The 20787-nt window shown below is 52.3% G+C and overlaps 4 protein-coding genes across 7 annotated transcripts in view; 2 read left to right on the top strand and 2 right to left on the bottom strand.

Annotated features, from left to right (window-relative positions):
• UHRF1 (ubiquitin like with PHD and ring finger domains 1) overlaps positions 1-11148 on the bottom strand; it is a 30925-nt gene extending 19777 nt beyond the window's left edge. Inside the window, exons 1-3 of the mRNA XM_065652364.1 lie at positions 11092-11148; positions 7513-7615; positions 5999-6153 (exon numbers count right to left, since the gene is read on the bottom strand). The gene's annotated coding sequence lies outside the window, so the exon portion shown is untranslated. The remainder of the gene's footprint in view (positions 1-5998; positions 6154-7512; positions 7616-11091) is intronic.
• Positions 160-9647, top strand: LOC135998999 (perilipin-3-like). Of its 2 annotated transcripts, none has more exons than XM_065652365.1 (8): positions 160-189; positions 4656-4732; positions 5195-5390; positions 6015-6097; positions 6221-7151; positions 7577-7776; positions 7960-8088; positions 8178-9647. In XM_065652365.1, the coding sequence occupies exons 2-8, from the start codon at positions 4673-4675 to the stop codon at positions 8739-8741; spliced, it is 2163 nt and encodes a 720-aa protein (XP_065508437.1). In that variant the 5' UTR covers positions 160-189; positions 4656-4672; the 3' UTR covers positions 8742-9647. The 2 variants fall into 2 exon arrangements, with proteins under 2 accessions (XP_065508437.1, XP_065508438.1); XM_065652366.1 differs by having other exon boundaries at positions 8181-9647.
• Positions 10277-13523, top strand: TICAM1 (TIR domain containing adaptor molecule 1). 3 transcript variants are annotated; one of them, XM_065652369.1, is made up of 3 exons: positions 10277-10366; positions 11295-11417; positions 11535-13523. In XM_065652369.1, the coding sequence occupies exon 3, from the start codon at positions 11535-11537 to the stop codon at positions 13317-13319; it is 1785 nt and encodes a 594-aa protein (XP_065508441.1). In that variant the 5' UTR covers positions 10277-10366; positions 11295-11417; the 3' UTR covers positions 13320-13523. The 3 variants fall into 3 exon arrangements, with proteins under 3 accessions (XP_065508441.1, XP_065508439.1, XP_065508440.1); XM_065652367.1 differs by having other exon boundaries at positions 11295-13523; XM_065652368.1 differs by lacking the exon at positions 10277-10366 and adding an exon at positions 10687-10956 and having other exon boundaries at positions 11295-13523.
• Positions 13524-16205: 2682 nt separating this feature from the next.
• FEM1A (fem-1 homolog A) lies at positions 16206-20319 on the bottom strand. Its single transcript, XM_065652304.1, has one exon. It carries the CDS (start codon positions 20162-20164, stop codon positions 18125-18127), a length of 2040 nt encoding a protein of 679 aa, XP_065508376.1. The 5' UTR covers positions 20165-20319; the 3' UTR covers positions 16206-18124.
• Between the last annotated feature and the right edge of the window lie 468 nt (positions 20320-20787).

Below are 20787 nucleotides of genomic sequence, written 5' to 3' on the forward strand. Positions count from 1 at the left end.
GGGGTCCCCAATCCCCTCGCCCCACCCTGCACACACCTCCCGCCCCTCCCTCTCCCACCCACTCCCCATTGGCCAGGCCCACACCTGCAGCGTCCCAATTGGCAGCCTCGGCTGCTCGTCAGGCCCTGGGGGTATTTCTGTGGGGTGAGGCTGGGGCACGCAGTCAGTGCTGGGGTGCGCAGGAGCCAGGTAAGGCAGGGCTGGGGGGAGGCAGGTTTTTGGGCTGTTGGTTTGGTTTGGCTTGGGGCTGGGAGGGACCCCAAAAAGGTGCCCCTTGCTTCCCCAGGGGCTCTGCAGCCCTCTCAGGGATGGAGGGTGGAAGCTGGGCTTGGAAATGGCTCCATGCCCAGAGCCTTGGGCTGGAAGCACCGAGGCTAAAACATCCCTGCTGAGGGGGTTCTGTTCCCCACACTGTGCCCGTGGGGCTTTTCCAGCTCCCAGGGAAGCACAGAGCTATGTGCTGTGTCTCTGCTGCTTTCCCCCATCTGTGTGTGGGGGTGTGTCTCATGCTGGGCTTTTTGAAGCCAAAGGTGACATCTTACAGTGTCACCCTGAATCTGCTGTGCCTTGGGGAAGAGCTGAAAGGCTTTGAATCCATCCCTAAGTGCTTCGAATCCATCCCTAAATGCTTCTTCCGAGCCTTGAGAGATGATTTCTTGGTAAAACTATGGGTGTGATTGAGCAGCTTTGGGTCTGAAAGCTCTTTCCTGCTTCCTGACGATCAAAGACGGGTCCAGGGGAGGTGGCCCTGCCGCCCAGCCATGCACCCGGCCATCCCCCCTGGCTTTGGGCAGCGGGACGTGCCATCAGCTGGGCATCCCCTTCCTGTTGACGGTGCTGCCAGACCTGCCTGTAGGTATTTCACATGATCGCTTGGCATGATAATAGTGTTAACGAAGGGTGGCGTGACTTGACAAGGTAACTTCTTGCTCAAGAGCTCCGTGTCTCTGCAGACAGAGGCGGCGGCCACGCACGGCTCTGCCAGCTCCAGCGCTTGGCAAACTAGCTCAGTGTTTCTCAAGAGTAACAGAGTTCTTAAATGTGGTCATCACTACCTGAAACTGTGTGTGGCTGTGAAGGACTTCAAAGATTGAAGCTGGCTCTGCTGAAACTTCCAGATGAAAATGTGTGTTAAAGTGCAAGGGCCACGCTGCTTGCTCTGCAAGTTACAGCTTCTGTCTGAAACTCAAGAGTTTTGTCCTCATGGAAAAACTGGTAAATGGAAAGTACTGGAAAGCCCAGAGGCTGTTTTAAGTAAATTCTCTCTCCTCTTTCCTAAAATATCTCCAAATTCTAATAGCCTGGATAGCTTTTATGCTCACTGTCCCAACCTAGTAGTGGCCACTGGCTGTGGTGCTTAATTTCCACTGGAAGTGTGTGTGTGGGAAACCTACTTCCATCTGCAAGGGTGGCTTTAATCTTTGAGGTTAGATGGGCATCTCTGCCAGCAATTCTGAAACTCACACCCTATGGTCAAAGCTGAAATCTATCTGATCCTCCTCCTAAAGCCAACTCTGCCCTTGGAACATTTGCAAACGATGCCCTGGGCAGTGCCATTCCCTGTGCACAGACACCCACTGACCCAGTTCTGCGCCTGCATTTGTGGTAACTGGGGTACCGGTGGCAAATCTCAAAAAGAATCTAGGTGCTTTAACCGCAAATTAGTACCCTGATAAGCCCTCCCTGCTCCTATCTAAAGCACTAAATTTAGCTTTGTTTTCCTAAATGGTCATTAAAGAATTGCCAGCTAAGCTATTGAACACTAGCTATGGCTCAGTCTGTCTTCCCAAGGTAAAACATGTTTGGAGGAGAGAAAAGTTTCCTGAACAAGATCCTACCTCTGTCTGCAGGACAATGTAACAGCAGGCAGGGCTTCTTTCCACAGGGAAAATAAAAACCTCACACAAGTTGAAGAACTTGTTTTATGTAGGAATCAAGGAGGTGCTCACCTCAGCAGGAAAGTACTTGCTCCTTTGCCAGGCCAGCATGTGGCACTGGCTGTGCCAGTCCCTGGCAGGGAAAGGGACAGCAGCTTGGCAGCTTTGGTGCCATTGCCCTTGCTGCTTCACTGGGTTGAGACTTGTGCCAAATTGGGCAATGATGAGCAATTAAGCTATTGTACCACGCTAAAAATGTGCATGGCAGAGTTCTGTCTTTCTGAAACTATGTAGTTTCAAGAACTTTCTCCAGCAGTGACCTAATATTTCTGATGTAGCAATGGTATGAAATAATCTGATCATCATTTTCGTACAAAGCAAACTGTAACCAAAGCAGATGGTGATGCTGTTCTGCCTGGTGATTCCCACTAGCATCTGCCCTGGCTCGAGGTTGTCTGTGCCTTTCTCCAAAGAATTCTGAAACAACCGCCCCAGAGCTGCTGAGCGCTGCGCTTTCCTGCCATCTCTGAAGTAAAACAAGGTCTGCTCGGCACTTTTGCAGGGGAGAGACTAGAAAGAGAAAACAAAACCATGCTGTGGGCTCCTGAGTACTTACTCACACCACAAATACCAGTGTTGCAACACACCCCAATTGCTCCTACACAGAGGAGAGCAAACAATGTTCTAACATGACTGTGCTGCAAGGATTGTCACCGACACAGTTGCATCCGTAATTAAGATGGGCTCCCAGTACTTCAGAGGTTGATTCTAACCTTATACCAGTTTTTACATCAGCCAAGGAGTTACTCCTGACTTATGCTAGCAACTAGAGTCCTCTCCTCTCTTTTTGGCTGTGGTGTTTCTGTGCTAACCTTGACACCAAGGCCAGCAAGACACTCTGGAGTTTGAGTTTTTCGCATGTGTCTAGAAGTAAAATAACTGAGCAAAGGGATTGTTTGCAATGGTGTTGAAAGAGTTGGGCTCTGCCCTCTGACAGGGACTGACTCGGTCTATTTGGCTTCAAAAAAACAACAGACTTGCCCTGAAGCAGTGCAAGAGGAATAACCACTCACTGAGCAAACCCTGTGGACTTTGGGACTGAGACTTTCTGTTCAAGCCCTGCTTTTGTTCGGAGCAGCTTTGTAGAAGTCCTCCCAGGCTGCTAAAGTTCAAGGTGTATTTTTGCCGTGCTGTTAAATCCGGCAGCCCCCCGGGCAGGGTGGTCAGCAGGAATGTGCAGAGGAGCGTTGGCTCCAGGCGTGAGAGGCTGGAGGTCCCGAGGTCTGTGACAACTTTTGCCATAGATGTGTAGCACTCAGCTTGAATCTCACTAAAATGCTGAGTAATTGTGCAGTTAATGCTGCAGTATTTGACATCCTGCCAAGTTACCTCCTGAGATGACTCCCCCGTTGTATCCATAGTCCAGGGCTAACAAATACTTGTTTCACTACTTCTTCCCCAGTTCTCTGTTCCTGTTTCCACAGCAAAATAAGAACCTTACACAAGTCAGAGAACACAAGAAACAAGACAATGGTCTTTGTCACAAATCGGATGACAAGTTTTTTTGGGTAGAGTCTGCCAGTGAGCCTGGAGCAGTGCTTGTCTTGGTAATCCAGTTTGGGAAGAATTTTGGTTTGGGGACTTTTCCATTGGAAAGCGCCATAGCAATTCTAAGAACAGGAATTAACTGGTAACAGAGACAAAAGCGGATGCTGCACTAAAGAACAAATATGTCAAAATCCATGGCATGCCTGACTAAGGCTAAGAAGTAATCCTGGATTTATTGCTTGATACCAAAGTGTCCAAGTATCAACTTAGGTCTAGGCTGGGGAAGCCAATACACATTCAAGATATTGCACAATTTTTATACTTGCACTTCTTCAATCCCATTATGTAACGAGAATACTTCTGAGATTTGGTTTCACAGGAAGCGAGGAGAGATTTCCTGCCCAGCTGGTCAGTGGGACAGGAACACAAGTTTCAAGGTAGCCAGTCAGAATTGTCACGTCCTTCCCAGAGCTGTGACTTGGTGAAAATGGGAAAGTTGATGTCAGTTCCCCACTACGAGCAAGGGCACGGTGGGACCTCTCTAAAATGACTCACATCGAAATGCCCTTTGCCAAGGATACTCCAGAGAGCTTTCAGAGGAAAGGGGCTATGAACACTGTTTAAGAAGGTAAAATACGCCTATTGCTGTAAAAAATTACTTATCCTACTGTCCTGATGCCTTGCTGCAGCTGCATTTCAGCAGGGCCTGTTAGAAGGACAGTAATGTGTCATGATCGAGTGAGACGATATTCAGTGATTCCCACTGTTAGCGCCGCTTCTGCGGGTACATCTTTCAAGTGTTCCAGCCCTTGGCCAGCAAAGAGCCTGCACAGTGGGAAGCTGAACCACAAGCATCTCCAGTAGAGAAAATGGCTGACATGAGAGTTCCCACCCACTTCCAACCTGCAACTTTGAAGCCAGTCAAATATTATCAGCAACAAAATAAGCAGGATGATTATTTGAAGTATTTGGTTGTTTTGGGATTGAGGGAGACCATCGAGTACAGCCCTTGTCCTGTGTAAATATTTGCACATCATAAACCATGGAGCCTCCCAAATATCTTCACACCTTTGCAAGAAAGATGAGTGATGCCACACTCCTGTTCCTAGGACATGCCAAATGATGGATCCTAACTTTGCCCTCTGCTTTCTACCAGTTTTGCTACGACTTTAATTCACTGGAGGAAATTAAGTCATACTTATGCTGTTATACTCTTGTTTTTCCTTTCAGCTGCAGCTGAGTTCAGTATGGCATCAGAAAAGAGCACAAAAAAAGACCTGCTGAAGGCTGAGGAACAGGAGCAAGCGGTAGGTGCCAGGGCAGCTCGTACTCAAACAACAGTTCACCTGCTCACAGATGTGCTGGTTAACTAACTCTGTCAGCACCTCAAAACCAGGCTGGGAGGAGCATAAAGATTAACTATATAGAGCTGTGGCTAAATCTGAACTCAGTTAATAACATTTTTGCTCAAGAGAACTCCAGGGCTGGCTCAAGTAATGCAAGCAATTCTGAAACATGAGCTGATCTGGGTTTGGTGCTGAAACGCAGTGTGACTCGGAGTTCAGGAGCCCAGAGCTGGACCTTTTAATCCTGGCCTGTCTCTGACTTGCTAGTGGTCTTTGGATGAGTCCCTTCAACTCTGAGTTTAAGAAGGATGAGGAGATGGACTCCTTGTCCCTTTAGGACCTTTCTGGATAGACACTTGGCTTGTATTCACTCACCAGCCTGAGGCTGGGTCTCTAATGTCACTTATTTCTCTTGGGTTTTAGAGTGTTGTCAACCGGGTAACCAGCTTGCCCTTGCTCAGCTCTGCGTTCAACCTGGTCTCATCTGCCTACAGCCACACCAAGGAGACGCATCCTTGCTTCAGCGGTGTCTGCAATGTGGCCGAGACCGTGGCTGCGGTGGCAGTGGGCAGCGTGGTTGGTGGGGCGCAGCCCATCCTGAACCAACTTGAGTCACAGAGTAAGCGAGAGGCTGGAGAGACCCTTTCTACACAGAGGAGCAGGCAGGGAGGGGAGTTTCTTGTGCCTGTTGGGTGACATCCAGCCCCTAGAGCACCTCATTCTAGTTACTTGTAGCACTGAGTCTTCTGTTAAGTGAACCCACTGAACTTCATGGACATGCAACTGTTACTAGCAGAATCAAACTTTGGCTTCTCGTCTGTGGTTATTTAAGTCACTAAGCAAAAACTCCCTGTTTTTCCTCTGTCACTCCAAGTTCTGAGCATCCTAACTGGTAGTAGCAGTGTCCATCTTGGATGTAGCTCAGTCTGCCTCGTCCCAACGCTTTTCAACCCTTTAGACCAATTGCCTTACCCACGAGGGGCAAGTATTACATTCCAGCTGGAGCAATGTGGGAAGGCAAAATGGAGAATATTTGAACCTGCCAAATTGCAGAGTTTGTTCACTTTTTAACAGGACATCCCATACATATGCACCACTCCAGAATAATTACGTTTTGTTTGGGGTTGGGTTTGGTTTGGGTTTTTTTGGCTTGCTTTCACGAATGTGTCCTGAATTGGCCATTGTAGGGTCAACCCCCCCTCTCCAAATTGAAGAATAAACTGGTACCTGTTGTCTTTTCCAGTTGCACTCATAAATGAATATGCCTGTAAAGGACTGGATCAACTGGAGGAGAACTTGCCTTTTCTTCAACAGCCAGCAGATAAGGTAAAGGCTTTTCCTGGGGAAGCCATGACTTGATCTCTTCTCATACAGAAAACCTACTTCAGGGAGAGAAAAACTTATTTCAGAAAAATAAAATGTATTTTTCTCTGCCTCTCCCTTTTGTAGGTCATCTCAGACACCAAGCAGCTGGTTTCCACCAAGGTGGTATCTGCTATGGATGCTGCCTGTGAGGCGAAGGAAGCAATGGCTGATAAAGTGACTGAAGCTGTGGACCTCACTAAAAATGTTGTTGGGGATAGTGTCAAGCTGACCAGGTCAGTGGTCACCTCCACTGTCCACAGTGCTGTGGAGGTTGCCCAGGGTGCCAAGGACCTTGTGACCCACAAGGTGACCGAGGCAGTGGATCTGACGAAACACATGGTGGAGGACAGCGTTGGACTGACCAAGTCTGCGGTTGCTTCTACTATTGTGAATGCCGTGGAGGCTGCTCAAGGTGCCAAGGACCTTGTGACTCACAAGGTGACCGAGGCGGTGGACCTCAGTAAACATCTCGTGGAGGACAGTGTTGGACTGACCAAGTCTGCGGTTGCTTCTACTATTACTGCTGCTGTAGGGGCTGCGCAGGGTGCCAAGGACCTTGTGACTAACAAGGTGACCGAAGCAGTGGACCTCAGTAAACATCTCGTGGAGGACAGTGTTGAATTGACCAAGTCTGCAGTCGCTTCTACTATTGTCAATGCCATGGAAGCTGCTCAGGGTGCCAAGGACCTTGTGACTGTCAAGGTGACAGAGGCGGTGGACCTGACCAAAGGGGCTGTTCAGGATGGTGTTGAGAAGACCAAATCAATGGTCACTTCTACAGTCACTACAGCTCTGGATGCTGCATATGGCACCATAAGTAGCAAAATAAATACAGCCTTGGAGCAGAGCAGAGAGGCCATCCAGGAAGGAGTGGAGAAGACCAATTTGGTGGTGAACAACAGCATCGGCAAAGCCAAGGCTGTGAGCCAGGCAGTGGCAGGTGGGGTGGAATCTGTCCTGGGTATGTCGGAAGATCTGGTGGATCACTACCTCCCGATGACCGAGGAGGAACTAGGTGAGAAAATGCTTAGCTGGAAGTTGTAAACTCAAATCCTTTCCCACGTGACTGAGAGAGCCATCTTCTGAAGCAGACAGGTAGCTCTGAATTTGTCACCGAGCTGGCTGGCTGTCAACACTGACTTGCCACATGGAATGGGACAGAGTTCAAGTGTTTGTTGGCTGGTCCTTGCCCGTCAGCCTCAAGGCAAATAAACACGTGGGCGTGTGCTCCAACCTATCTGTCAAGTCTGCTTATCGGAAGAGAACACGTTGAGCAGGGACTAGCCTACCTTTAATACCTGAGCAACTACAAACCTCTACTGTTTACACAGCAACCTTCAGCCTTCATGTTTTACTAATGCAATGGGTGATCTTACCTCTTCCCCGCCTCCCAACTGGGGGAGTGGAGCGCAGCTGCATCTCTGTTCTTGTTTCCTCCAGGTAAGCTGGCCACTGCCGTGGAGGGATCTGGTATGGCTTCTGTGGAGGAGCAGAAACAGCAACGGAGTTACTTTGTGCGTCTGGGCTCCCTCTCTAACAAAGTTCGCCGCCGAGCCTATCGCCACTCCCTGAACAAATTGCAGCACATTAAGCAGCGCACCCAGGATACTCTCTCACGACTACAGCTGGCAATAAAACTGGTACAAACACGCTTTTTCCTTTTTCCTCCTATCTGTAGTCCTCCTGCTCTACTATCCAGATGGAAGCTCTTCCTCCATCCTGCACCAGTTACATGTCATCTTGGATCCCTCCCTGGGAGGGAAACACTCGTGCTTCTCTGTGTGTGCTTGCCATACAGCTCTTCCTCTCATTTTTCCCATCAGATTGAATCTGTGAAACAAGAGGTTGGCCAGAGGCTTCTGGACGGGCAGGAGAAGCTCCATCGGCTGTGGGTGGACTGGTGCCTGACCCAACCCAAAGGAATCCAAGTTAAAACTGCCTCCCAAGCAGAGGTATCCCCAGAAGGGTGTATTTACCCAAGCCTCTGGTGGCTGCTGTACATCTCGCCTGCCCCAGTAACTGAGCTGTGTCTCTTTCCCAGCAGGTAGAGTCACGGACTCTAGCTATGCTGCACATCATCACCCAGCAGCTACAGCCTGTTTACGAGAATCTGAAAACCAGCATCCAAGGCCTCCCCAGCAACATCCAAGAAGCTGTGTACCAGGCCACTCGAAATATCCACAAGCTCCACAGTTCTTTTGCCAGTGCTATGTCTTTCCAGGACCTCTCCAGCACCACCCTGAGCCAGAGCCAGGACTATGTGGTGGAAGCCCGAAGGTCCCTAGATGACCTGTTTGAGTACGTATCTCAGAACACCCCCCTGAACTGGCTTGTGGGTCCCTTCCGAGCCAGAGCTAAATCATCACAGGACAGCAGAAAGCAGCAGAAGAAAAATAGAGTGACTGATATCAAATCACCCACGTTGGAAACAGCTACACCGTCAAAGGAGGAGACTAAGACACCCGAAGAACCAAAGGGAGCAAACGTGACCCTGGGGGAAGGGTGTGGAATGCTGGAGAAGCTGGAAGAGAAGGCAGAGAAAGACACAGAGGTGGCGCTGGCTGCAAAGGAGGTAAAAACTAATGCACCAGAGGAAGATCTCTGAAAAATTCCAGCTCTTCTGGCCAGAGCTCCCCGGCTGGGACAGCACTTAGTCTTTTTATCGTGTGTCCAACCGCAAATCATGTCAAGAGTGTGTCCTGCTCTCTGCCTGGGCCAGGCTGAGTTTACAGTAAGGCTTAGTTTGCAAGGAGACTTGATAACCAAGGTGGGATGATTCCATATCTTGATTTACTATTTTTTGAAATCATGCTGTTGCACTGAAAGGGAAGATGGGGACCTGTACTTCAGCTTTTAAGTCAGCCCAGCTGTATGTGTGAATGACTAGTCATTGCTGAGACAATTTGTGGAAGAGGAGTTTTTGTCTCAACTTACTTTTAACATTGGATTTGGTTTTAATTCATCCAAGCCGCAGAGATCTTGAGAAGATAATGTGCTTGAGCTTTGATAACCGCTTCCCTCCTTCTACAAGTTTAAAAACACATGTCACAGACACTATTTCCTTTCTGCCCATTGTGCTTCCAGAGCAGCTCAGCCCTGCAGACCAGGAACAGCTCGGGGCACAAGGCTGCTTCCCAAAGAGAAACTTCTCTTTATGGACTAGCCAAACACTTCTTCTTCCACAGAGAAACACTTAGCAAGGTGGGAATTTTTTTTAAACATGCCTGTTTGCAGTGGGATTATCTTTCCTAGTCAGAGAAATGACTCCAGGGCTTTCCTCTTTGTGTTCAACTCCATGTATGAAACCTTTTGCAGCCATTAAGGAGCTAGTAAATGAGGCAGCTTTTCCCAGGAGTTCCTCTGCCATGGTGATAGGATCTCCTGCTAAAATAGGGGAGATGGGTGTGGGTTATTTTCCCAGCAAATAATGCTGTGTAATCATTTCTAATGTAACTTATTTTGGTAACTATGTCCTGGCATGGTCCCTGTGCTAAGGCTGGAATGAATGACAAGCAGACTTAAGAATAAAATGTGATTTGTGTTCAAAGAAATACCGGTTTCTTGTGTGTATCTAAAGCTGCAGCATTATGTCCCCCGTCCCACCCCTTAGAGGCATGTATTTAATAAATCACTTCTCTGGGCAGCTTGCATGTTCCCTGATCTTGCTGAAGGAAAAAGATAAACACTTTTAACAGGTCCCATGTTTTGCCTCAGTCTTAAGCAGAATAGTGTTGTCATAATTTTGTCCTTACAACTTCTGCCTGTGCTCCTGAGGCTCAGCTGCATCTGCAGCTCTGCTCTATACCCACATCTCCCAGCCCTTAGGTTCCAACCACCGACACTTTACAGAGGTAACGCCAATAGTCTCTCACTAGAGGCGAAGGTCGGTTCCCAGACCGAATCCACCCTCACCCGCTCGGCTTTTAACCCCTTTGGGCGCTCACGGGGAGGGGGCCGGGCCGGGCTGTCCCGTCCCACCGGCGGCCACGTACCGGGCTGGGAGGCGGCAGCTCAGCCGGGCCGAGCCGCTCCTGCCCCGGGCACCCGGGTACCGGGCCGGGCTCCGCCCCGGCCGTGCCCGCTCCGCCCCGCCGGCTCCGCCGCTTCCTCGTGTGCCAGGAGCCTCCGGCGGGGCGAGCGGTCCCCGCGGCCCCGGGCCCGCCCCGCTCCCCAGCCCGGGCACCGGCACCAGCCGCACCGAGCGCTCCCCGGGCAGCGCACCGGCCGCAGGTAAAACGGCACCTTCCTCCCCTTCCCTTCCCCGCCGGGAGAGGCTGCAGGGCCGGGGGAAGCCGTTCCCATGGGGCCCGGCACACGAACCGGAGCTGCACACCGAACCGAGGGGCTGCGGGCGGGGAGGCGGCGGGAAGCGGCGAGAGGAGCGGGGCGAGGCGGGGGCGCAGCGGGAGGAAGCGCCGCGGGGGGCGGCCGAGAGATCGACTGCCGGTTCGAGCGCCTGCCCGCCCCTTCCCTGCCTCGTCCTGCCCTCCCCTTCCCTCCTCTTCCTTTCCCTGCCCCCGTTTCACTGAATCAGAGGTTTCCGGAGAAAGCGGCAGCAGCTTCCTCCCGGTTCAGCCTGAGCTCGTGCATTAGGCAATCGGAGGATTTTTATGAGATAGGAAGAAGAAAAAAATGAAATGATAAACTTTCCCCAGTTGAGAGCTATTCTGGGCATTCGCTGGCGCTCCCTTTAAATAGGGAAAGCTTTTGCAGCAGACTCAGTGCCTGTGAGCAGAGTCCCTCCGGCTGCCTTCCAGACTCCCGCTCCTCCACTCCGGACAAGTTCTGCTGTTTAATTTAACCCCGGTCAGAGGCCTCTGGTGAGTGCGGGGGTTTAGGAGGGCTCAGGGAATAGATGTGGATGGAGATAGAATGTCCACGATCACATTAGGCCGCCTGAGAGAGGATGCATGCGGGTTATCAACCCTCCTGGCAAAAGCAATTTGAACACTCACCCTCTAAGTGCGCTTGATTCCTCAACTGCCCATCACAAGGAGCCCACGAGGCCCCTGGAACCAGTTGCCTGGAGGAGACAGACACTTGGATTTACCTAAATAATTAGTTCAGCAATTATTTTAAACCAGTTGTAATCAATGTGAGGATTCCCTCAGCTCCCCACATCGCTATTTCCAAACATCGCCCTGTGTTCTCCTCGCAGATTCCCCAGGACGCAGACATCCCGGTTCTGAGATGAGCCCCTGAGCAGCAAAGAACCATCGCTTGCGTGGTACCTGAGGCGTGACCAGACATCACAGGGGAACAAACCTTCGCTCCAAACTCTGTAATATGCTTTTTCCATCTATGCTGCTTTGGTCCATCATCTGGGCCACCAGCTGAGATGGCACAGAGCACTGAGCTCCAGCCAAACTTTGAGGACATGTTTAATTTTCTATCCCAGATGCCAGAAGATAAACTCCTCAGCAACACCAGCACGGAGACTCAGGGGGTGTCGCTCAACAGCATCCCAGCTGAGGACCAGGACACCCACAGCTCTGCCATCAGCAGGGGCCCAGGTGACAAATTCCAGATGCTGAGATCTCACGGGGGCGTAGGATTTCTCCCGACGGCCAGCCCAAACTATGTGGTGAGGAGTTCCCCGGTGCAGATTGGAGGCAACTCGGACCTTTCAGGCCCACGAACCCTGCGTTCCTCAGGGAGTCCCTCGGTCCCCAGCTGCTTTGAAGTCAGCGCATCGCCAACAGTTGTTTTTGACACCCACGAGCGTGTCCCCCCGCCCAGCCAGCCGTGCGAAGGGAGCACCGGCGCTGCTGGACAGCCTGACAGGGACAGACGGAGCCACGGCCTGCAGGAAACAAGCTCGGCCAGCAGACCCAACTCTCACCCCGGGCAGGACACAGGTGCCCAAGTCCCCTGGCCAGAGGAGGTTCTGCAGGTCGGTTCACGTTGCCCAACTCTCCCCATTCCTGAGACGCAGGTGCGTGCACCGGGTGCTGTGAACCACCCTGAAGAAAGCAGTGATGTTTCCAGCACAGTGGCAGCAGAACCTCGTGCACCAAAAGAACGCACAGAGAAAAAGCAAGACGGAAAAGAATCATCTACAGGCCTTCCTGACTTGAGAGCTACAGTGGATCCTGGTCCTGCCTACACGTCCAGGGGGGACTCATATGTTCCAGCAGGCAGTTCTAACTCCACATCTGCTCCCATTTCAACCTGTCCCCTTCCTCCTACTACTTATTCCTTCTCCTCAACCCTTCCCTCTCCTCTTCAGAGAGCTCCTTCCAACTTCTCCCCTCCCCTCCACTCATTGTCCTGTCCAGCCTGGCCTCCTCCTCTCCAAACTGTGGAACCAATGCCCACATCAGAGCCAGACAGTGAAGAGAGGAAGTTCTTCACTTTTGTCATCCTACACGCTAGTGAAGATGAGATTGTTGCCCACCGGGTCAAGAACCTGCTGGAGAAGATGGGTGTTCCCAACGGTGCCATGCTCTGCGAGGACTTCTCCATCGCTGGCCGCAGCCATATCACTTGCTTCCAGGATGCTCTGGAAAACTCGGCGTTCATCATCCTTCTGCTGACCAAGAACTTCCAGTGCAGCCTGTGCACGTTCCAGACAGACACTGCTCTGATGGAGTCCATCCTGAACCCATCCAAGCGCGACTCCGTCATCCCTTTTGTGCCCAAGGAGAACCCGCTGGAGCGGAGTCAGTTTCCCAGGGTGCTTGGCACGCTCATGCCCTTGGATGAGAACTCTCCCATGTTCTCCAGGACTGTGTACAACACCTTCAGGAGCAGCAGGATCAAAGGGAGAAAAGCCATGTGGGACCTGATGCAGAGAAAGAAACTACAGCTGTACAAGGAGCAAACTCTGCAGAAATTAGCTGCTCTGAACCTGGGCTCCCTTCCTGAGGTGACTCCATCAGCAACACGGCCGCTGCTGCCGGAGCAATCACCTCACCAGTGGGGTCCCCACACTCCGGCCCCCGCCGGGCACCCCACGCCTGCTCCGGTGGGTCCCTCTCCTTTCCAACCACTCCAGCTCCCCTCGGGCCACAATGCGGCGGCGGGTGCAGGTGTCCCAGCCCTCATCATCCAACACGCTCGAATGGTGCAGATCGGGAACCACAACGTCATGCAGGTGGAAACTGTCGCAGCGGATGCACAGGACAGGGAGGGTGACACCAGAGGTGCAGCAGGTCAGCCAAGGCCAGACACTCAGACTTAGTCTCAAACCCTAGATTATAGTGATTCTGCTGGGAGTGGGACTATTCTTATTTCTCTGTGGGTAAAAGGTGCCACTTTCCTGGAGCACAGGAGAAAATTTCCCTCTTTGTTGCTGGACAAAAGAGGTTGCATCCTCCTGAGACTGTTTTCCTTGTTCTTATTTTCAAGTAACTGAGAAAATGATTTTCCTGATTTTCTGAGGCTACTGGAGGGTTTTATAAATAAATTTTAATTAATTTACTTGTGTTTGTCTGGTTCTTTCCTCTAGAATTAGCAAAGGGGCAGTCTGGGATATCGGGAAAACTCTTCTGTGCATACCTCTGGGGTGCAGGGGGCTGGGAGATGGCACAGCAGGTTTCTGTTTCGTAATCTGCTGCTGACCAAACCATTTGAGGGAAAATCTTCAGGAGATGCTTTGGGGAGTCGCTGTGGCCTCCTGTCAAGGTGTGAAGCAGCACAAAAGGGTCTCACCATCATCTTTTTGCTTGGGATCGCAGATGATCCTCTCGGCCCCTCACGCCAGTTCCTATTTGCATCCACGGCATGTTCCTCTTGCTGCAGCCCCACCAGCGGTGCCATTTGCCCCAAATCTCTTGTGTCAGCCCCAGGAAGGTCCTGGAAACCAGTTTCCCAGACTTGGGAGAGGCTGCAGGCCCCTGAGCTCAGGCATCAAGAGATCACAGTTCCCCTCTGAAACTACAGAGAGAGTTGTTTTGTCTGTGAAACGCAAAATTCCCATGTGCCTCTGGAGCTGTGGCATGAAGTATTTTTGCATTTAAGGAAACTCTGCTAAAAGAACTGAATTACACACCAGACACAAGACTAAATGAGCATCTTTACAGTAAAGCTGTGCTTGGGGAAAAAAGGACAGAGGACGGCAGGTCGTGGTATGAAGGAGGACAGTCCCTCCACCTGCCCTGTGTCGAAAGCTGCATCCGCTGCCTTTTCATTTTCGAGCACCTTATGTCCCTCAGGAGGGGCAGAGGATGTGTGGAGAGCAATGCTGGAGAACCTGGACAGAGCCAGAACTTCAGCACAAGCTCTGGAGCTCCTGGGCACCACAAGACGTCAGAGCTGACATGTCCCCCCTGTCACAGGTTTGGGTTTAAATCCCATAGAATTTCCTCTTAAGGGGTCACAGGTCCTTTCTCATAGATCTGTCCACCTAAGGTCTCTCTGCCTCTCCCTCCCCACTTCAAAGAGGTTTAAGCTCCTTGTGGACACCAGGCTCAGACGAATCTAAGCCCTCTCTGTCCTGAGAATATGAACCACAGAAAATCACTGCTATTTAAAAGCTGCCATCGGTTGTTGGCTTCCAGCTTTGAAACAGTTTGGCTTTTCACTTTGAAGGATCCAGCAACAATGGATTAACTCATTTACTCTTTACAGAGCCTGCTGGAACCCTCTGAGCGCTTGGATTCCTTTTATTTCCTTATTTTCTCTCCTCCACGTCACCGTTGGTTGAATAGGTGTTGTGTTACTGCAATTCCTGTCACACGGCACTTGCAGCCACCAGCACAGCCCCTCCCCTTGGGAGAAAACACAGCACAGCTTTCTATTAATACATGTCATGCAAAACCAGTCAACTGGAAGCTGCTTTAGCTTGTCAACAACCTTCACACAGTCACATCAGGTTTGTTTGGACTGGAGAAAGGGAGAGGGAAAGACATGGCAGCAGAATGTAAAACGCTGCAGGGTTGTGAGGGGTTTTTTTAAGCTCACAGTGTGTGGGCTCAGAGGCTCAAAGGTTCCGGGGAGCAACTTCCACTTTGGAGCCATGGCCCAGTTTGAACCGCAGGTTTTCCCACATTTTCAGGGCTCTCTTTGCTGTTGCTGACCCCGGAAAGGAAGATTTGTCACCAGGGCCATGTTTTCACCACGAGAACGCGCATGTGCCTGTGACTCCCTCGTTCTTCCCCAGTTTCTCTGGGAAGCTGGGAAATGCTGACACAACATCCATGTCTTTGCGTCCAGGCCGCTTTCTTCAGAAATGCTGATCTTACAGCATCAGGAGGCTCCAAAGACAAGACATCCATCCAAGGGCCAGCTCCAGGAAAACCCCAACGAATTTCTTAATGCTTTGCACTTCTAAAGAAACCTGTACGAGAGGCTTTACGGGCAAGAAGGCCCATTACCAGTATTAGGGAGAGAAAAGCACATCTTAGGTTTTAAGAAAGGAATAAAAGGCAGAGATTTTGTTTGCGGGGTGTACAGAAGGGCTCTTTGAGAGCAGTGTGCTACAGCTGAGGCTGCAGCCACCCCTGTGAAAAAAAAAAAAAACCACCAAACACAAAAACCCTTTACTCTCTGCCCAAGATAATTATTTGGATCACAAAATCATCACTGAAATGTTTCAGTGCTCCCCACAATTCCTCGTTCTGCCCCACATGCTGGAGCTGGCCCGGATGACACCCACAATAAATACGGACTGTTCATTGTAATTACCCCTAAATTTATGCAGTGATTTCTCCCACCCAGGAATTACTATCGACCTTTAATTGCTGGCTCCTTGCTACATAATTAGATTATTTCTGTGTTGAAAAATATGTATTGCCTTTTTCTAGCACACAAAGTATTGTCATCCTTGAGGCTTTTCTCTTCCCACTTGCAGTGCCCACAGGTAATTTGAGTCAGCAGAGCAGCAATTTTTCACAGTTTCATTTACATCAAAAGATAAGACAAAGTGTACAAAGAGAGGTGGCACTTCCGTGTCAGTGTTATCCTTTTTCAGGGGAAATGGTTGCAATCGCAGTACAGATGAGCTTTTCCCAGGAGTAAATTTGGATGAAATGAAACAATCACAGTATTTCTGTACACACGAGTGTATCGTCCCTAGGAAACAAGCTGAAAATAGAAGCTTACCAGCAAGAATTCCAAGGCACTTGCATTCTAGCAGCCATTTTTTGTTTTATTATTTAAAGTTAAGAGCGCTCATCAGCTCACAAATTAACAAATTCCATTCCTGCAGTTTAGTTCAGGTTTCAGCCGAAAGGAAAATAAAATATAGAATGTAGCTAAACTAACTCTGCACTTTACAGCTCAATAAAAGTTAAGCCTCCTTGCTTTATAAATAAATGTTATAGTTAACACTGCAAAAATGTAACAGCAGAGCTACAATATCTTGAAGAGGCAGAGAGCGTCGGATTATTGAGGCGTATGGATACGCTGGCTTTTAAATACAAGTAGAGAAGCTTCAGTAGCGTATAGCGCATGGTTGTTCTATCAGCGTTTCTGCTCTCCCAGCCCTGACCTTTCCCAAAGCTCAGTGGCAGCTGCTTCACCCCTAACTGTGCCCTCTCCACCCTGCCCAGGGCCAAGAATTGAGCCCCCGGCTGCCAAGGCCCCGTCACTCCCCTGCAAGACCATAAACTGCTAGGACAGCAGTGTGTTTACCAGCGCTGGTTACCACCAAGGAGGGCTCTGCTAATGGAGGCAAATCCCTACCCTGAGACCATGGATTTCAAGAGAAAAACAAGTTATGTGCAGATCCTAATTAAAGAAGGGAGCTTGCCCAAACAGTAGCCAAAGGAGATTTCAAATTCCATCTTCGAAGTAGCACCATCCTCAGTAAAGTTGCAAAAAAGAATCAAAAGCCAAACCCAGATGCTAACAACCCCCTTGGTGTAGGTTTTCAGGATGGGGTAATTAACAGAGCCCACTGGGCTGATACTAGTGAACCTCAGGAGAACAAGAAGGCACCTTGAACTGTCATTTGTTTCTTCCTTCAGACCACCCTCATGCAAACATGCCACCAACACTCAATTGCTTTAATAACCCTCCGAGCACCACCCACGCTCCAAGTACCTCTCATCCTAGAGGGCTTATGAGAGCCTGTCCCCAAAAACTGGTTCCAAGTGCTCTGGTTTGGCTCTGAAACCTGGTTCCATCCACACTGCGCAGCCCAATCCCACCGAGCTCCGGAGCTCCGGGATCTCCATGTGCGGAACGAAGTGAACATGCGCAGAATGGGCAAGCTAAGGGCCTGAACATCGCATTAGGATTTTGTTTTTAAGGTAGCAGTTTCTCCTCCCCATTCATAAACCCCAACATCTATCGATGAAACTATATAACCAGAACTGACCTTACTATATCTTACAGGATTGAAGAAGTCTTGCAGCATAGATAGGGCCTGGCTCTAAAAGAGAAGAAATAACCCAGCTTTATGCACAATCATTGAAATCTCAGGCTTTTAACATCACTTGCTACTTGACCAACCAAGGCAGAAAAAATGAAACCGTCATCAGCACACCCAGCCCTACGGCCACACACGGCAACGGCCTCAGAGAGCACAGGCCACTGGGCTGTGAGACTCGTACTGTCCCAAATCTGAGAAGGGGGTGGGGAAATATTTAGTTGGAAGGTATGTTATTCCTCACTTGCATTCCTATCTGCTCAGTATTTGGGATGGGAAGGCGAGAGCACGTGTGTGATGTGTAGCTGCTCCAAAGCTTAACGCTGAGTTAATCCAGCACTAACGGGAGAGGCAGCAGGTCCCAGGGAATCTCCATTTTCCGTCTCGGGACAAGGCGGTTGGCAGGGGAAGGGGCAGGGGCTGCAGCCTTCTCTGGACACAGCGCGCTGGAGAGATCTGGTACCTGGAGACGCCAACCATGAGGGACAGCGGGAGCTCTACAGCCTCCTCCTCCCCTGCCCCTGCGTGTCAGCTCCGCGGTGACACACGAGGACAAAGCTCGCAGCCCATCTCAGCACAGCGATGGCCTTTGGCACCAAGGCGAGGCTGGCCCGAGATCTCAGGCTCTGCGGGGTGAAATGGGTGACGGGCAAGGCTGGGGATGTCACCCCTCCCTAGTGCAGTTCAATGAAGGCTTCCAGCTCCTCAGGGATGAAACCCTTGTAGGGAATCTTGTGCTTGTCTAGGGCGCGAGCAGCAAGGCACTGGAGGGTGATGTAGTTGAAGGGCTGCATCATGCTCTTGGTGAGCAGCTTCTCATCCAGCAGCTCATACGCCGTCTGCTTAAAGGCGTTGGTGGCATCCATGTGGGCTCCGGCCTCCATCAGGGCGCTCATGATCAGCGGGCAGTTGTTGCGGGCAGCGACGTGCAGTGGGGTGTTGTTGTCGTAGTCGCGGCTGTCGGGGTCAGCCCCGCACTCCAGAAGCAAGTTGACAACGTGGAGCGACGGGAACTTGCCCACGGGATAACGTCCCACTGTCGTGGTATCTCTGTCCACAGCCATGTGCAAAGGAGTGAAACCATTCTTGGCCCGGGGGCTGCACTTTAGCAGGCGGTAGATAGTCTGGCGCTTCTGGTGTTCCTGCTCCGGGGTGCACTCTACCTTCTCCAGCAAGAAAACCAGGTGGAGGATAATGGCCAGTGTCTTGGTGAACTGCGCCGAGTCGACTACAGGGTCCTTGCCGTGCACGAGCGCCCTCTCCACCTCCCGGACCCCTTTGCTCAGCACTCCCATCAGGTCCGAGAAGCCCAAGTGAGTAGCTAAAGTGCCTTTGGAGCGATCTTGAAGCACGTAAGAGAAAAGCTCAGCAAAGGAAAGGAAACTGCTGGCAGTCATGGGGCTGAGAGGCTCCAGGTTGCCTTGCTGCATGTCCAGAGCGTATTTCCACAGGTTAATGCAGCGCTCGAAGTTGCCAGAGTCGGCGTAGACCGCTCCTCGGTAACGGATGTAATAGGACGTGTCTGGGTGGGAAGGGCCCAGGATGCGCTCTCTGATCAGCAGCGCCTGCATGCGCATCTCATCCGGATCAGTGATCAGGGCTTCCAGCTCCTCCAGAGAACTCACCTCCCGGGAATAGTCGTAGGCCAACACCAGCTGCCGGGGCTCGGGTTTGGGCAGGTACTGCCCACCCTCACACCGAAGCTCCATCGCCCTTCGCCAGTACCTGTGGGCTCCCAAAAGGTCACGTTTCTTATCCACAAACGTAGCCCCCAGCAACTCCAGCGCTTCCACAGCAGCCTCTCGAGTGCAGAAGACGTTTGGGACCTGCTGTTCATCCTGACTGGAAGCTGAAGCGCAACACGTCTCTTCATCGCAGCCCTGAGGGGTTTCCTTGCCGGCACTGCAGCACCTCTGACGGCTCCCACCTGAGGCACAGGAGCCGTTTTGGCTCCCTGCAGCCTCCTCCTCCTCCTGCTGCAGCCCCCCTTGGATGAGGTACTCCACGATGTTGGTGTGGCCGGTGACGCTGGCCGCGAGCAGCGGGGTCATGCCGTAGCCATCCTTCTCCATGCGGGCTTTGGAGCGGAGCAGCAGCTGCAGGATCTCCAGGCTGCCGGACTCAGCGCAGTCGTGCAGCGCCGTGTTCCCCTTCACGCTGCGCCGGTTGACATCGGCCCCTTTCTCTAGCAAGTACCGCGCGATTTCCCGGTGCCCTTTGTAGCAAGAAATCATCAGGCACGTGTGTCCGTGCCGGTTGGCGACTTCCAGGTCGGCCCCGCGTTCCCCGACCAAGTAGCGCACGATGTCCAGGTGCCCGTCGAAGCAGGCGGCGCGCAGCGGCGTGGAGTTGGTCAGCGTGGTCTGGTTCACCGAGGCGCCGTGGTCCAGGAGGCTGCGAACCACGCGCAGGTGCCCGGCGGCCGAGGCGGCCCAGAGCGGCGGGGCCCCCTCGATGGTCTCCCCGTCGAAGCTGACCGAGCCGCCCTCCTCCACGCGGGCCCCGCAGTGATCCAGCAGGTACTCCACCACCTCCAGGTGCCCGTGCCGGGCGGCGATCAGCAGCGGGGTGCTCCCTCCCCCGGGGCCGTCACCCCCGCCCGGCCCCGCCGTCAAGGCCTCCAGCTCCTCCCGGCTCCGGCTGCCCAGCAGCTTCTGCAGCAGCTTCAGCTTCCCATCGCGGGCCGCGTTGTACACGGCCGTGCGCAGGTCCATGGCGACCGCACCTGGCCATGGACCGGCTGCTCCTCCCCGGGGGAAGGAGCCCTGCGGGGCCAAGCGCCCGGAGAGAGACCCCTCACCTCAGCGAGCAACCTTCAGCCTCCCCGCTCGGCCGCCATCTCAGCTTGTGAGGAGAAACAAAATGGCGCCCGCGCGGCCGCAGGGGCGGGCCGCGAGGAGGACGATGGGAAATGTAGTCCGGCGGCCCGGGTGGCCCCCGCGGGAGCTGCTCCGCGCAGACTCGGTTTCCCGGCAGGCAGCGGGAACGGGGCCGGGCCGCCGTCCCGCGCGGGGCACTCTGGGATTTGTAGTCCCGCCGTGCCCGCGGAGCCGCCCCTCCCCGGGGATCCCGGCAGCGCCCGCCTACATTTCCCAGCGCGCCCCGCGCCGGGTCACGCAAGGGCCGCTGGGGCGGGGGGGCCGGAGTTCACCCCGTCCCCGCTCGGACCCGGAGCGGCCGCGGCTCGAACGGCCCGAGCGGGCCCGGCGGGAGAGCCCCCGGTGGTGGTGGCCCGGAATGTCCCGTTCGGTGTCCACCCGGGCTGTGAAAGCTGTTCTGTAACCCCCGGTTTGATTTCTGTTAAATTCCTTGAACAGATTGAACTTAAACCGCAACA

Source organism: Caloenas nicobarica, chromosome 27, assembly GCF_036013445.1.
Source record: "Caloenas nicobarica isolate bCalNic1 chromosome 27, bCalNic1.hap1, whole genome shotgun sequence".
NCBI lineage: Eukaryota > Metazoa > Chordata > Aves > Columbiformes > Columbidae > Caloenas > Caloenas nicobarica.